Here is a 17,628-nt window from a genome sequence, read left to right on the forward strand (position 1 = left end):
GCTATCAGTGTTCCTATAGTTCCTAATAAATGTTATTCATATCTAATTCCATCTTTAATCTTAGCATTCTTCTTGACAGTGTTGTGGGTTTTTTGTTGTTTTTTTTTTTTCTTTGCTTTTTTCTTAGAGGCTAAAGGAAAAAGGAGAAATCCTCTTCATGACTTCAAAAAAACAGGAGAGTTGATGCTCATTAAAGTAAACAAAGCACTGGAAGTAAAAACCAAGCTCTTAAATACCACTGAGCAATGTGCCAAGAGATGCAGCAGGAACAAAGGCCTTTCGTTCACTTGCAAGTAAGTTATATAACTCTCTCTCTTTTTTCTTTTTTTTTTTTTTTACCTCATGGAACCTATTTAACACCCTTTGACCAAAGGCCTGTCTGTAATTGTCATCAATGGTAGCTTGTACTGAGGACAATCTAAAGATTGTGCTTTTTGATTTCCATAATCTTGTTCCACCTGTCCAGAGACTGTCAGTCTTTTCTGAGGCTTTGTATGAGTTGTTCTGTCTTCTTAGCTTGTTCAGTCTGTAATCTTTACCATAACATAGTTGAAAAAATGCAGTCATGTTAAGATGTGGATGACTTGTGCTGCACTGTAGTGTTCAGTGAACATTGCTGGGATTTTTACGTCTCTTATAAAATGGTTATTGTCATACATCACAGCTGCAGTATTTCAGCACCACTTCAGACCATATTCTGTCTTCATTCTTTGCACATTACTCCCACTGAAATCAATGGAACCACACACATGGAGCACAGATACATGCACTGCTGAAGTTCACTGGCAAGTACTACGAATCTGAAACAATGGAATCAAATCTTCTGGGCTGCACAATCACTATAAGTATACGATAGCTATTCTTCAGCATCTGCTGTCTCTTAGAAACACATCATGCAGCTGATTGCTTGTCTGCCTTGTACATATTCTCTACTATTTTTTTGAACAAATCACTATTACTCTTCCCATGTATTAGCCTTAAATTATCTCCCTGGCCTCTCTCAGTCTAGACCATTAGCAATAAATGAAAAGATACGAGTGCAGGAGAATCTTGGAGAGAATGGATGGCTTCTGTACTGGTGAGTACTGGGCTAAATGGGAGCTTGGTCTTGAAACATAAATAATGAAAGCTAGACCAAATGCGATAACAAAAGCTCTTTCTTGGCAGAAAACGTCCTCGACTGTAATTTAATCCTTCTTTAAGCCTTTAATTTCAGTGTTGCAAGATCTAGTTTGTGTTGTTTTGTACTTTGACTATTTATATAAGTAAACACTGAGCAGATCTTACTTATTTCTGTCAAAAAAATATTTTCCAGGCACTAGTATTTTTCACATGGTACAAGCCACTCCTTTTCCTATTGGCAGAGCTTCCACTGATACCATTGCCAAGTGGATCAGGTTGTATTCAAGAGATCCTTGAGTTCTGATGGTCAGCAGTGAGGAGTATTAGAAAATTAGATTTCACAGCATAAAAAAATTCTGAATGATACCAAGCAAATATCAATTCTGTATTCCAACATCTGCTTAGGAAAATTGTCTCAAGCTAGTTGTAGCTGCTCTGGGTGGTATGTTTTGTGTTCTGAAAATAAAAAGTAGGTTAATATATTCATAGATTATATTTTACATTAATAATCTAGAATCTCTCTGAATTTTTAAAACCTTCCCATTTGGGAAAATTTTTTTTTTGTATTGGGACAGTGTCTGATGGATTTATTAAGGGGCAAATTCTCTCTGTCATAATCAGTCATTAAAGCAACATAGAGGAGCCATGGGGGACTTGGAGAACACAGTTTGGAAGAATCCTCCTCACAAATAGCAGAATTACCATCAGTCATGTAACTATTTTGCACTGAAGATGAAAATAAATTGCAAATCTGACTACTTGTGCTCTGAATTTCCAATTTTCCCCTGCACTTTTTTAGCAAGAAAGGCTAGCAACAGAGGTGTAGTTGGTTGGGTCTTGCCTGTGCTACCACTAAGCAGCAAAGAAAGAGGGATTTTCTGTATCTGGGAACATTCTTGTGGTTTCCCATTTGGCCCCAGATGAGTCCTGTTGTAGTGTGCATAGTTCTTTGATGCTACTGTAAACACGTATTTGACATGTGTTCCCTTTTAAAGGAATCAGTGATTACTAACATTTCCCTTTTATTCCTAGGATCTACAGTATTTAACTTCATACCAGCATATGGTTACTACAAGGTGAAATTTGTTGCTGGCTTAAGTTAAAACCAATTAGTTCATTTGTTGCTGTGGGAGCATTCTAAAATAAGGAGAGAAGTAACAGAAAATGACATTTTGAATACTTGAAATATAAAACTTGAATTTTCCTTTGTTTATTGACATTTTCATGGCTTGATTCTGATGCTCCATACCCATGTAACAATTATCCATCACTTGGGTCACAGCACTGATGTGTTTTTCTTTTTTTTTCTGATGCAAACTCAATTTGTTTAAGTATTAAGATCAAATAATATAGAAATACTTAGTAACATAATTATGACTGTAACACTGGGAGCAGAAACCACTGGGTCTGTGCCCTGTGATGTACACAAGCAGGAAAAGGGTTCAGTTTCTTTTCCTTCAGAAAGTGGTAAAGTAGCAGATTCTAGGCACTACAGACTTATAAAGCATCAGTCACTCCTTATTTTCTGGGGGAAAAAAATGAAGGGATCTTTTGATTTATTTATGGTAAGTTTCTGTATCACTTGCAAGTAAATTGTGAGTATTATATTCGATAATCATTGATTCTTGCTGGTTTTAACTGACACCTCTTGGAGCTAATATATGTCACTTCTAAGAATGGATCTTCCCTCTTTTCCCTTGCTATCATGCTTTCACGGATCTTGATAATTTCCAACTGAATTTCAAGATCCTTGTCTAGACTTGTTTCTTCTTCATAACACTATTCCTAAAATCCTCCATCAAAGAACCCCTTAGATTCACTTGCCTTGTCTTTTTTACTTTGTAACTCTGCGCATCATTTTCTGCCTTCCTTATCAGCTTTTTAAATCTGCTGTTAAGCTGTTCTTAATTCCTTTGTTTCACCACGATTTTCAGCCCATTATACTCACTGTTTCCCTTCAGACATCCTTGCAGGTTTTCCCACGACATTTCTTGTGGATGAGAAAAAGATAACATAATTACTATTTTATTGACTATGCAGATGATTTTGCAGACATGTCATTTCCTTACCTACAAAGCTGTGCCTGTCTTATCCTTTGTTATCTGCTTAACTTCTGGAACGTCTTTGTATTTACACAGAAAGGGGTTCCAGTATAGGCTACAGGATTCCAGTGTCTGATCAGAAAATCTACTGACTATCTCCGTACAAATACCAACAACAAAAATTGTTGTGATCGGCAGTATCAGTAGAAGATAGTCCAAGAATTTGCTTAAATATGTTGACTTTTGAAGTGTAAAAACTCTCCAGATTTGGGTCCAAGAAAAACTTGTTAGAAACTTTTGTGTGCAGAAGTGGCTGAAGCCAGACTGGAAAGAAACCAAAAGGCAACTGAAAGGCCAAAACTGAAACAAATGTTTGTAAACAGTGATTTCTGCATTCCCTCTTTAGGAGGGAGGAGGGGAAAGGAGAATGTAATTGGAAAGGCAGGAAAGGTCAAGGATATTTTTGTGAAGATGGAGTTAGAGACACTTGGATACACTCATATTTGAGAACTAGCCAGGAGAGAACAGAAGGCTGAACAAGGGCAGAAGGATGAAGGTTAGCAGGTTGGAAACATTTGGAGTCAACAGAGTAGAGAGAGCAGTTGGATGAAAAATCTGTTTGGTGATGGAAACGATAATGAAAAGGATGTTTGAAAGAGAGAAGAATGGCGAGATTGGATAGGATCTTGTAATATTTCTAACTGAAGCCAACAAGATCTTACACAGAAAATCTTGTATGGTGAATTAAATGAAGATCAAAGATCTTTGAGTTGAGAGATGCAGTGCTCAGGAACATGGCACGGCCAAAGTATAGATAAAGTGTAGGAAATCTGTGTGTCTTTTGGATATTATCAAGTAGTGTTAAAATGCTTTCTCAGGTCAGAATGAAATATCTCAGAAGATTTGGGATGACTGACAGAAATGTAGTCTTTGTGGTGGACTAGAGACAATAGTATCATGTCATTGATTTGTTATGTGATGCTAATGAGAAATTAAGGAAAAATGAATTTTCAGTGGTGTTTTTTGGTTTTGTTTCAGATTTTTTTTATTATATTTTTTTCTTATTAGAATAACTCCTGCCCTGGCCTAGGCAGTCAGCTATGTTTTTTAAATCCTTTGAAGTATTTTACCTGTGGTTAAGGATTTTCCTTTCAAAATGATGCTAGGAGAAAAAGGTCTGCACATTTCATTTAAAATATTGAAAGAAAGTCTTTTTACTCTTCTGTTTTCCATTTGTCTTTCTTACCCCTGAAAAATCCACTCAATTCAGCACACATTGTACTCTATCCTTAAAAGCAGTTAAAAATAAGAGAAAAAAATAAAACAAAAGCAAAGCAAGGACAAGCTGTAGGTACATTATCACGGTTTGGATTATTCATAAAAATAAAAATAATCTTGTTTTTAAACAACTCTGTTGTTCTAGGCAAGAAACAGACTTCTTGTGCTTGAATTTTCCTCAAGCCTTCAGTGTGAGATACTTAACTATTTCAGAGGCATATTGTAAGCACAGCAAAGAAGATGTTTTAGAGGAGGGTTTTTGTTTGATTCCCCCCCCCCCAAGAAAGTAGCACAACTGGGGACACAAATGCTGTCTCAGTCACATTTATCTCACTTTAAAAATAAAGATCTTTAATGACAAGGAAACTCTTAGATTAGTGTGAACAACCAAGCTGGTATTTAATGTAATGACCACATCAATTTATTTTCTTTTTTCCTTTGTTCTTGTCAGCACAGTTGTGGGTTTAAATGGTAATTTGGATTATTTCTCCGACTTTCCCAGTAAAAATAAATCTGATGTCATTGCATGCTCCTTGTCAGGCAATGTGTCATTATTATAAACCACACAGAGATTTTTTTATGATCCAGATTTTCTTTGCAGGGCCTTTGCTTATGACAAAGTTACAAAACGGTGCCATTGGTTATCATTCAACAGCTTGACAAATGGTGTGAGAAAGAAGCAAGACCATGCGTTTGATCTGTATGAAAAGAAGGGTAACTGATTTATTTACTGATTTTGTTTTTCCAGCTATGGAGAGGGAAAAAAGCTGAGGTCAGTCAGTGACTTTTTGGCTGTAGGACCATCCTGAGCATGGAATGGTTTTATGCATTCTGAAAGCTGCCTCCTACAGTTTTATTTACAAATATCCTGGTTTTACTGTAATGCAAGTTTGTCTACATACTTGCTCTTGCTCAGTTTTCCAACCTACATATTTGCCTACCATCATATGTACTACTCTGAAGTACTATTTCAGTTTACTACTTAAAAGCTCAGTTGTGTGAGTTACTGTTATTCACTTAGTATTACTTTTATTTACCTCATTAATGAGCGAGGGACTTCAGTCCTCAGATATGGACTTTTGGTCAATCAGACACTTTGGAAACATTTTCACTAACTTTCTTTGGGAAGTTAGTGATCAATATTTTGAAAAATATAGTGACAAGAATGTATATGGACAATTAAAGAGTATTTTGAATAATTATTTAAAGGCTATCAAAAATACGTTGTTTTTGTATGAAAACAGATGATGAGGTCTAATTTTAAATATATTAACCAAACCTTTAATTTTCTTGGATTTTCTTTCAATAGACTATGTCAGGAATTGTATCATCGGAAAAGGAGCAGACTACAAAGGAACGATATCTGTTACTAAAAGTGGTATCCAGTGTCAAGCCTGGAATTCAATGATCCCCCATGAGCACAGGTAAGAGTTCAGGAGCAGAGACAATGGGAATAGTGCCCAGACAGCTTCCATAAAGTATGATTTGACTTATAAGCAGACAAAGAATTTATGAGAAAACTGACCTTAGACAACAAAATCTCTTGGGTGTATTCTTACCTTTACCCAAGAGATGTCACTCTCCAGATCCCAGAAAATCCCTACCTTCTTGAGCTTTCTCTAAAGAGGTCTCTCTTAATGCCAGCCTGTGTGTCTGGATCCCTTCCCTGTGTCATTTTTTTTAGCTGTTTATATCCTTTTGATTTCTTAGCTACTGGCAGAAAAAAAAACATCTGCATAACTTCAGCCTGGGGTCTGAAAGTTTATCACTGTTTTCTAATCGAATCTCAGGAAGCAAGTAATTTTTAAAAAAGCATTATTAGGAAGTGAGGGATACTAGGGATATTAGCCCATATATTCGATCAGTATGTAATTACTCTTACTATATTTTGTGTAGTTACTATTAATTCTCTATTATTTGTAGAATATGTTAAATTCTATAAAGCACTTAGACCAGGCAATAAATACATGGAAAAGATCGAGCAGATTATTGAAATCCTTTCCTTCAGATCATATGAGCAGTAACTACAGACTGATACAGCAAGCATAGCACTTAACTTACAGAAATTGAGGCCATATCTACACCTTGAGAGTAGACTTAGTTCAACTATATTGGCTAAGGAAAAGAGAAGAAGGTGAAAAACTGAAGCCAGTAAGAGCAGTGATAAAAACACATTCAACCACAACAAATGTTGCTGGAAACTAGCAAAAGGACTATGAAGTAGTGGTCTATCCTGTGACCATTTCTCTTTGAACCTTTTAGTAATGGCTTTAGCTATTTAGATAATAAGCCCTTAAGAGCCAAAAGCAAAGTGTCTTCTCACCCTTAAGCTTCCTATCCACATTGCTGCCTTTTGCTCTGGACTTTTAACATCAGCACTTTGCTTAGGAGGAGCCAAGCTAGAAATTACTAGTGAGGAACTGGACTGTACACTGCTCAGTCCTGTCCTGACCAAGTCTATTCAGTGTGCAAGATGATATCTTGGAACAGCATCAAAGGCAAAGGATACTTGGGTTCTCTCCTCTTATGATGTGTTACGAAGCTTAGCCTCAGGCTCGGACTTGACTGGAATTGACTGCTTATAATATAGATGGTAGTGTGTCTGATTTTCAGTGCGGGACCAGACCCACTCTTAACTGTGAATGTACGATAAATACCATCAGCTCCCACAGCAATAGTCTCTTGAGACTCAACACATTTAAGTATACAATCTTCATCTTTTAGAAGTGAAAGAATTCTCAATAATTACAGCCTAAGAAAGAATGAGCATTTATTCTATATAATATGCATATGACTTTATGCAATTAAAGAAAAAAAGTGTCTGGATAGTATATATCATCACTAAATTGCATTTTACTGTACAGTATACACAGCTTTATCTAATACATTTGGACAGCCACTCTTCTATGATGAATTTTATGAGAATGACTTTCCTCCTGCCTTGTGCAATAAGTTTAATTTTTAAAAGGTCACTGGATAAATGAGGTGGCTGCATGCTAATTTTGTTTTTCAACATCAGAAAATGTGATTTCATCATCAGAGACATGAGAGAGATGGGAAGGAGTAGACAGTAGTGATGTGTTTGGAACTTATTAGCGTGAAAGGCTTAGATTTTTAGGTCAGTTTTTCTCATAATCTGATTATCACAAAGTACCATTGGAAAATACGTCCCTTTTTCATATTCAAGGGAGAAAAGTACTTACTGATTTTTCATTATCTTTCTAGGAAGTAGTTAAATAACTTCAGGCTTTAAACTTGTGCTTGGAATTAACAAATTGTATTTTTAAGGATTTGCATTCCAGTAGAACCTGGAAACTTCCAGCTGAAATCAGGGTTCCATTACTTTCATTCCCATTCTAGTACTGATTACAAGACTAAATATTTTTTTGCTCTTAAGAGTTTTTTACCTAAATAGATAAAGCCGATGCAAAAAGGGTTCAAAGAGAAATGATCAAAGCGTAGACCAGTAGTTCACAGGCTTTTTGATAGGTTGCATGACTTTTACTGTGGTTAAATCTGTTTTTACCATTACTTTTATTGGCTTTCGTTTTGGCTTTCTTCTTTTTTTTCTTACCTCATATAGTTGAACTAAATCAGCACACAGTTTTAGGAGTGACTCTGTCTTCCATTTCTGGGTGGGTCTTTTCTGCATCTCATCTTTTCCTCCCTCAAGAATGTTGCTTCAGTACCTGTTGAAGACATTTGAATATCTGACCCATCTTGAGTTTCTAATGCTATTAATTTAGACTTGTTTATTTTTAATGTTCTGATAGGATATCTGGTGTAATTTGAAAAGCCTTTTCCCTATATTTTCTGTTGTCCGTAATTTCTGAGTAAAAAGATTTTCCAGCAGAAAAATTAAGTAACATTTTCTAATATGGAGTGACATACTACATTAGCACATACACAGGTTGAAATGTCCCATCAGAAAAGTTTACCCAGGACTGTCTTAGCTAATTCAGAGATTTATATTACAAGACTACAGAGGAAAAACAGAAGCAGCAATTTTATAGGCAGCAGTAATGATATAAAAATTATTCTCTTCAAGCGTCAAAAATAAGAAAAGCACTTTTAAATAATGCTTCCGCATTGCCTTGACTAGAACTACAATGAGATTAACAGAGGTATTTTCCACTTCGGTTAGTTCAAAGCTTTCATTAATGAGAATAAAACATGATTAAAATGTCACATGTCAAAATTTTCTTTTTGTTTCTCTTTTAAAATTTTTTTGATTTATTCATTTGTAACATAGAATTTTCCAAAGAAAGCAGGAATCATAGATTTCTCTTCTGCTTTTGTACATGAATTAAAACAGTGTCTGTGTATAAAGACTGTCCCAAGTGCTTAATTTAGACTCCTAAGCTGAAAGCGTCTGCAGTCTCCTAAAAGAAGTTAGATTAAATTTTATTCCTTTTTTTTTACCCTCTAGGATATAGATACATTTGGATTCCCTTGGTAATTAAAACCACACACACCAAAAAATACCAAAACAGCAAACCAAAAAGGAAAAAACAGACAAACGAACACCCAAAAAAAAGTACTGGACATTTTCAGAATAAAGGTGCACTTTACTTGTGATATTTCCATCAACATTTAAATAAAATGAAGAAACACACTGGAACGAATCTTAAAAAGCTAAAAAGTTAGATCAATTTATTAAGTTGAATTACAAGTTTATGTGAGCCCCTATGTAGTTTGCTCAACTTTTCAATTAACAAAAAAAAAAAAAAACAAAAAAACAAACCACGAAAAATCTTCATGGAATTGAGCATAACTCTGAATTTAATGTATTTTTTAACTGCAAAGCTTTAGCTGCTGTTTAAGCATCACTACAATGAAACTGGCGGTGAAGTGCCACCGCGTTTGTCTGCAATGTGCAGTCTGACCGTGGTCATGAGCTTTTGCAGTGGCATCGAACAGAACCGACCCTGGGGTTGGGCTCCTTACTATGGGGTTAGCTATTCCCTAGTTTGTGGGGAAAAATAACTACTAGTACTTTTATGTATAAATAGACATATATATATGCCTGCATATATCTCTATACGTCAGCGTGTATGTGGGGTTTCTCCAGAGGTAAGCACATAATTTTACAGACAGCTAAGAACACAAAACCTTGACCCTGGAGAGTTTAGATTTGACGGACTGAGCACAAGCAGCAGTCTCATACTGAGAATGCGTGTTAGGTAAAAAATATAGTATTAGCTCACATTTCCCTTAAATCACTAAAGAAAAACAAAGTGCTTAGCATTGGCTTGAGAACCCCTAATCTGAGGGGAAAATCTTAAGGGGTATTGTTATTTAATAGCCCCTTACAGCAAAAGCAGAAAATATAATGAAAGGGAGAGCACAGTTTAAGTCAGCTAGGTCACTGTTAAATGACCTAATGTGTACAATAGCAATGATGAGTGGATCTATAAGTAGCAGACCCTAAGGTGACAACAGTGGGGCTTGTGGCAGAAGATGAAACAAGACAGCTAAAGCGGGATCTGGGGAAATTTCTGAGGCCGAAATGCAAAGCGGTCCATGGTTTCGGGCAGTGAAAGCCTCTCAGCGTGGTGTGTCACGCTGCTTGGTCATGCTCACACGCTCCTGATGCTCAGTTCAAGCTGCTGCCTGACCAGGGATGGGAAGAGGTTTCTCTATTTGTGGGCTTCATGTAGTAGGTGCACACTAAGCCCAGCTGAGTGTGCTATATATATGTGCACAACATGCATAGGAAAGGCGGGTCTGACATGGCTATGGACCCAGAGGGTTTTTCCCCTCTGCACCCAGTACGTTTCTCCCCTGTGTCCGAGGGCCTTCCACCGTTGTGTGAGCAGTTACAAGCTCATGAAGGGGAGCACAGCGAGGGCTGGCAGGGAGTGTGCTGCTGCCTCTGCCTCTGCAGCAGATAGTTGGCTCTGGACGCCTGAGGGATGGGAATAAAACTCGCTGGAACAAGCTATGGGCTAGATAAATTGTCCCAGATTTAGGCCATTGATTGAGTAATCCCAACTGAAGATGTGTATTTGTGTATGGACAGATATTTGGGTGTGTGCATTTATGTAGGCGGGGTGGAGGGAGAAGGAAGCAGAAATGTGATTGTTTCTAACTGTTTGTAAAAAATAATATGATTAACACCAAAGTTTGCATGCTCTTATACTGTAATGATTGTCATTTTAAAACTAGCTTTTTGCCTTCGAGCTATCGGGGTAAAGACCTGCGGGAAAACTACTGTCGAAACCCCCGAGGGGAAGAGGGAGGGCCGTGGTGTTTCACCACCAGCCCCGAGATGCGCCACGAAGTCTGCGACATCCCCCTCTGCTCACAAGGTAACCCAGCACGGCGCACGCGGAAAGTTGCCTTTTCTCTACTAACAGCAGGTACACGGGACAGGCACAACGCAACAACAGTTTCAGTGACACTGGCTCATGGACTTCGGAGAAAGGATATGTGATTTCTCAGTGAGAATAACTCGTGTAGCAAGAAAAGCAGTTATTAGACAAAAAGGAGATCTTGTTATGTTCCAGTACCCTGGAAGACTCAAACTTCCAGGCTCAGCAGCTTTTTTTAGGTCACAGAGGAGCTGGAACAATGAAGTTGTGCTGATCGCACAAATGTCACCCTTTTTTCACTTGTCTAGTCCATAGTGAATCCATTAACGATTTCAGTATTACTATGTGATAAAATCATCTAGTGCCATTCCATGGTAAAATCAACTTTTCTCCTTCTTTTTGATGAAAAGATAGATACTGAATTACAGGATGAAAACTCAATCTAAGTATGCTTTTTTTTTTTCCAAATTAATTCTGTAAATAAGTAAAACTTTTTATAAATCCGGTCCCATTCAACTTTCAAGTCACAGAATTTGAAAGACACTTCATGTGCACCATTGCATTTATTGACTTTTAAGTTCTGTTGACCTCCAAACTAAGCTCGTATAACTCGCTAATCAGCCAATTCAGTTCCAGTCAATCAACCCATTTAAATTCTCAAGATAGGATGCCTTTAATTTTCCTGCTAATGCATTATGTGTAAGGGGATGGGGGAAGAAAAGGCAGAGGGAGGGAGGAAGAGAGAGAGAGGAAGAGAATGATTTACAAGGAACTTCAAGATCTATTAAAAGCTAGCATTTAAAGATCAATTTAAGTGAGCTTCAAATGGGATAAGACCTGGAGCTCACTGCAAGATGAAGACTTTGGTAGTGGCTGTTTTAGCTGAAGAGTGAGATCTTTGAGATCTGTAATTGCATAAATTAGTGTTTACTAAGTGATCCTTCCTTTGTTACAATCAGTCTAATTAGGGGGCACTTGAGAAATATGTCTACAGTTAATTATAGTGAATTTATTTTATATTTTAAGACTTCTCATTCTAAATTATGAAGCATATTTTGCTCAACAGTGATTTCAAATCCCTTTGGTAGCTTTTGCCCGCTCTCCCTCCACCCCCCACTTTCTCAAGCCAGGACTGAAAATATATCATAGTTTAAGCTGCCAAAAAGAATTAGTATCGAAAAGAAACAGTATCATATGCAGCTGAAAGTGCTGGGAATTTAAAGATACAGACTGTACTGCATGAAATCGTGATTCAGCCATTACTCTGGACATAAACGTGTGTTGTTATTATATTATGAACTAGTGTGATTTAGAACAATGAATGTTACTTAATTAGAAAATATCACCCCTAGAACGTACTCTCCCTTAGATGTGTGTCTGTCTCTTGCTAACCACAGGCAAGGTTAAAAATTTACTAGGAACGTGAATGCCTCTAGCATCTTGCACCTACCTGCCTCAAAACCATAAGTGTCCTATAAAATGATACCAAATTTAAGCATCTGGATTAGATCTAAGAAAGAGATGCAATTCTATTCCAAAGGACATTTCCCATACCAGCCTGACTAAATGATATCACTTCTTTATACCTCTCTAGATTGGTTTCAATTTATAACAGCAGGGATATGATTTAATTTTTTAAAATTTGTTCTACAAGTCATCAGCATAATAAATGACTAGTAGATATTTTCTTCCCTAGTTGAATGCATGACCTGCAATGGAGAGAGTTACAGAGGGCCAATGGATCACACTGAGTCGGGCAAGGAGTGTCAGCGCTGGGATCTTCAGAGACCACACAAGCACAAATTTCGTCCAGAGAGGTAACCCCTCCTTCCCCCAAGCAAATCCATGTGGTTATAATTTGAAAATTGCAGAGCTTCTGAAACCAGCTGGGCAAAATCAGCATTAGCTGATCTGAAATTTGTGGAGTTCAACAGTTTTAGTTGCTTGGGCTTTTGGCCTATGATGAGTGCAGGCTGGCTACCATCATGATGGAGATGCAGGATGGGGGCTAGAGGCTATTTTGTGCAGTTGTAGCTACATCCCATGGCTGTGTATGTACATGTGCTGTGTTGATCGATCAAAATTTCCTCCCTAGCTTCATTGACAGTAAAAAGTTAACCTCTGAATTTTTCTGTATATGTTGCTATCCAGCTTCAGTCTGTTTAAAATATCTTCAACACAAAGTATATCATGATTAAAAGTAAATTTTTATTAGAGTTCTTAACGAAATTAGTGAATATGAACTTGCAACATTGGCAAGTCAAAGTATGGACCTTTTCTGAAATATTGAACAGCCTTAAAGTTGTAGGTCATCTTTTGTTGTAACCGGGTCTAAGTATCCAATTTGTTTGACCAAAATGTTTGCCCACTACACATTTTATTTCAGCCTGGGAAAGGAGCTCGTTGTTCTGTTTAGTGTTTTATGCACATGAATTTATATATTATACTTTTTCCTTTTTTTTTTAAGTTTTAGGCACAGAGACATAATGAAAAAAGATATGTCAGAAATAGCAAGGCAAATTACATCCCCATCAGGGTTTGTCCTGGAGGGTAAAAATCACCCGACCACAGAAGGTCATCTATAATACACCCTTCTGGAAGGGCTCGGTGTGGGGATTTAGGCCACACAGTAGGGCCTTTGAGTTTCTCTTAAACCAGACTAAAGTTTCATTCTAGTTTTAATCTGGGTTTTGGATTAACTCAATTTATAAAGTGGATTGAATTAATTTAAACTGCCAGAGGAAGACTGCAAGAATCAACAATCTCAGAACGACTGAGACTTTCCACTAAAAGTATCTTTTCATCTATGTTGAAGTGTTCCACTAAATAAAGCATCATTTTTATACTCAGAAATACAGGTACTGGTAGATTTTAGAGCGCCTGATTATTCAGCAAAACATTAAGGATTCTGCAGTTTTGGACTTTATGTGACATAACCTCTCTTTTCTCTTGGCTCGGATGGTCTGTTTTATGAATAATAGCAGGCTCTCCCACAGTTCTGCTGTAAGAAATATTTTGTACGAGTAGACTGGAACTGAAGATAATCTGTTTCTGAGTTTTGCCATGCACTTGCTGTGGATTCTAGAACAAGTCACAGAAAGAATTTTGTTCCTTGGGAGTGAAACATTTATAGAACTTCTGGGTACGAACAATAATAATTTTACTGTCAGGAGGAAATTATTTTTTTCCGTTCATTTTGAATTGTTCGCAATATGACTTTTCAGACTAACTACAGTCTCACAAATCATCATCTTCCTCCTTGAAAGATTTCCTTCGGAAAACATCTTCTTGAGAGTTTTCAGACTGTAACAAAAATACTTTTTTATTAAAAAGCAAGCCATCCGTATCGAGGTGATCTGTATGTGTTTTCAGAAGAGTAACTGGGGTCCAGTACATTTCTAATGCACTGATGTTACTTAACTTCATGGAATGGTCACTAAACGTAGTGACAATTATACTTCGATTGTGCTAGTTTTTAAAAATATTATGTGCTTTCATTTTTTTTTTTTAATAGTCATTTAAGTTGACAATAAGAGAAGTCTGGAACAAATAACCTATTAAAATACAGCAATCTCTAGAGTGGCTTATACTATACCATCTAGGGATAATGTGAATTACCTGGAAACCAGGAAGGACTAGCTAGACAGATTTAAACTTATTTTTATTTATGGATTCTTCAGTTGCAATGGTGAAGAAAGAGAGGTAAAACTAATAATCTTTTCAAATGCTTCAGTCTACCTTCTGTTGGACAATGCTTTCAGCTCAGGGTGAATACATCTCAATTTTCCTTTTTGTCACCTCAATGAATTGTTCCATTGTTTATTCCCTTCAACAGTCACTTACTGGAGAGAATTGGTAGCACCTGTTTACTTAGTTGTGATTGAAGCTAGCAGTAGGGATTCCCCCAAACAACTCCTGCATGACCTGTAAGTAGAATTGCATTCTGAAGCTACAGTTCTCTTGTGTTCTCCTCATGGGCAGGATTATGCCTCAGTATGGAAGGAAGACTGTTGAGAATAATGACTTAGATAGGCATTAAGCAGCACAGAGAAGCAAGTTTTCTCCTCTTCTCATATTTTCTGCTCAAAGTCAAATACACCATGAAAATAGGTACTTCTGCATGGAGGGGTAGAAGTGTAGCATGAGAGTTGAATAACTCTGAGTATCCTTTTATTAAAATACTCTGATTTATATCTCTGGTATGAAAATTTACTTTATACACCAAGTTTCCAGTCCTGTATGTCTTTTAAAACAAAAAGAAGAGGAAAAGAAGTCTTGGTGAGCAGTTTTAGACACTAAGTTTCAGTTTAGTTCCAGCAGAGCTAGAGATCAACATCTGTCTCTTCAAAAAAATAAATCTTATCTCAATCTAACACTCTTTTTTGCTCCCCTAGAAATGGATAAAAAGTCTTGATTGTGACACCAGATGTGTATCTTAACGCTTTGTTACAGTTTCATCAGTGAAACACAGCTACTGTGATTTCAAGGAGGAAAAAAATGAAATATATAGGGTTCTGAAAGATCTTGGAAACCTCAGGCTATTTGTTGGGTCCAAGTGAGAAGTCTGTGACCAAGTGTACTGGCTGAAGGAGGAGTGTGCAGAGCAAAAAGATGGGCTCTCGGGAGATCCTCCACAGTCTCACTGTTGAATTGTGCGGAACAGTTTGAAGCCTTGTTGTTTTTCTTATCCCTAATATTTGTGTCTTAAAGATGTTAGCTGGCTTTTTCTATAGGAACCGAGGAACTGTTGCTTGTTGGATACGAAGGAAGGCAAAAGTGTGCCTGAACACTGTGGGAAGAATCAAACTAAGGCGGCTCTTGTTGCTCTAGAGAAGCGCACATAGATATAGTTGGTGGAACGATATAGTTCAGGGACACAACTCCATGCCACAAAGACACTCAGAGCTTGATTCTTAAAGAACTATTACATCTCTATGTAAGTTTTAGTTTGTATATAACACATTTTTGACATACTATGGGACTATGGGGATTGAATGTATCCTCAGTAAATTTGCGGACGACACCAAGCTGGGAGGCTGTGTCGATCTGCTCGAGGGTAGGGAGGCCCTTCAGAGGGATTTGAACAGACTGGATCGTTGGGCTGAGGCCAATGGCATGAGCTTTAATAAGGCCAAGTGCAGAGTCCTTCACTTGGGGTATAAAAACCCCAAGCATCGCTATAGGCTCGGGGAAGAGTGGCTGGAGAGCTGCCTGGCGGAGAAGGACCTGGGGGTCCTGGTTGACTACCGGCTTGATATGAGCCAGCAGTGTGCCCAGGTGGCCAAGAAGGCCAATGGGATACTGGCGTGTATCAAGAATAGTGTGACCAGCAGGAGCAGGGAAGTAATCCTGCCCCTGCACTCGGCACTGGTGAGGCCGCACCTGGAATATTGTGTCCAGTTTTGGGCCCCTCGCTTTAAGAGAGATATTGAGCTCCTGGAGCGAGTCTAAAGAAGGACGACTAAACTGGTCAAGGGGCTGGAAAATAAAACTTATGAGGAGCGGCTGAGGGAGTTGGGGCTGTTTAGCCTGGAGAAGAGGAGACTGAGGGGAGACCTGATTACGGCCTATAAATACTTGAGAAAAGATGGTGGGGAGGTGGGGGAAGGGCTCTTTACATTAGTGATGGGTGATAGGACAAGAGGAAATGGGCATAAGCTTAGTCAGGGGAGATTCAGGTTGGATGTTAGGAAGTATTTCTTCTCTGAAAGGGTTGTCAGCCACTGGAATAGGCTGCCCAGGGAGGTGGTTGAGTCCCCATCCCTGGATGTGTTTAAGAATAGGGTGGATGATCTACTTGAGGATATGGTTTAATGGGGATTAGGGATGGTTGGACTCGATGATCTCTAAGGTCTTTTCCAACCTAGAAATCTATGAATCTATAAATCTATATCATACACTATTAGGAAAGATAGAGCGTTCAGTGCTATGAAAGACACTTGCCTTCTAGAAAGTGGATTCTTTACATCCTCAATTGTTTTAAATGGCTTTTGAGAGCTATGACAGCAGATGTTTTGCCATTCCTGGACTCAACTTTGTTCCTGGGTAGTGCCATGGACACTCCATTGGTACATGACATGGAGCACGTGCTGCCAACATCGAAGCTGCACCTACCATCTCATGTTCTGCTATATTGTTAGCTCATTCACTGTTTTCTTGTGAAATTTTTGGACTCAATTTGTTCCTTACAGTTTCTCTTCTACCTAGCAGAAAACAGAGTACTGCTACTAGATCTGAAACTACCACATTCTTGACTGTCCTTGAATTCTCAGTTTTGTGAGATTTATCCTTGTTGGTGGTTTTAGTGGTTTGGTTTTTGTTTGTGGTTTTTTGTTTGTTTGTTTGTTTGTGTTTGGTTTATGATTTTTTTTTTGTGAAGATTTTGTTGTTGTTGTGTTTGTGTTTTTTTTTTTTAATTCTATTTAAATATCGTCCCTGTCCCTTGTATAGATGAAGGAATCTGATTTTTCCAGAGGAATGGGAGCTCAAGTTGCAAATGCATGAGTTAAAATTAGGATGATTGTTTGACAGAAAAAGCATCCTAGCAAAAAACCATGCTTGTAAATCATATTTTCCTCTGCTTCTGCGAAACACATCTGCTTGCAGTTGTAAATGGGTTCAGGTTCCCAGGTAGTTAACTTTATTGTTCTCTAACGTACTTTTTGTGTTTCCCTTAGGGGCAAATCTACTTTTTGTTTCTTTTACAAACATGTTTCAATAAAACTGGAAAACCAAGACAATTTGTATTCACTGGAGGAAAAAAAATATGCATTTATCTCCTTCTCTTTAAGTTTATAGAATTTCACATGGCACATTTATACAAAAAGAAGCTCCTTATCTTGAATATTTGCCTGACTGTTCAATGATGACAG

At 37.7% G+C, this 17,628-nt stretch overlaps 1 protein-coding gene across 1 annotated transcript in view; it reads left to right on the plus strand.

The window, feature by feature from the left end:
- Positions 1–17,628, plus strand: part of HGF (hepatocyte growth factor) — a 60,780-nt gene that overhangs the window by 13,890 nt on the left and 29,262 nt on the right. Inside the window, exons 2-6 of the mRNA XM_086609859.1 lie at positions 128–293; positions 5,044–5,156; positions 5,752–5,866; positions 10,611–10,753; positions 12,453–12,573. Of these exons, the coding sequence (XP_086465985.1) occupies positions 128–293; positions 5,044–5,156; positions 5,752–5,866; positions 10,611–10,753; positions 12,453–12,573 (658 nt within the window). The remainder of the gene's footprint in view (positions 1–127; positions 294–5,043; positions 5,157–5,751; positions 5,867–10,610; positions 10,754–12,452; positions 12,574–17,628) is intronic.

Source organism: Tauraco erythrolophus, chromosome 4 (assembly GCF_009769465.1).
Source record: "Tauraco erythrolophus isolate bTauEry1 chromosome 4, bTauEry1.pri, whole genome shotgun sequence".
NCBI lineage: Eukaryota > Metazoa > Chordata > Aves > Musophagiformes > Musophagidae > Tauraco > Tauraco erythrolophus.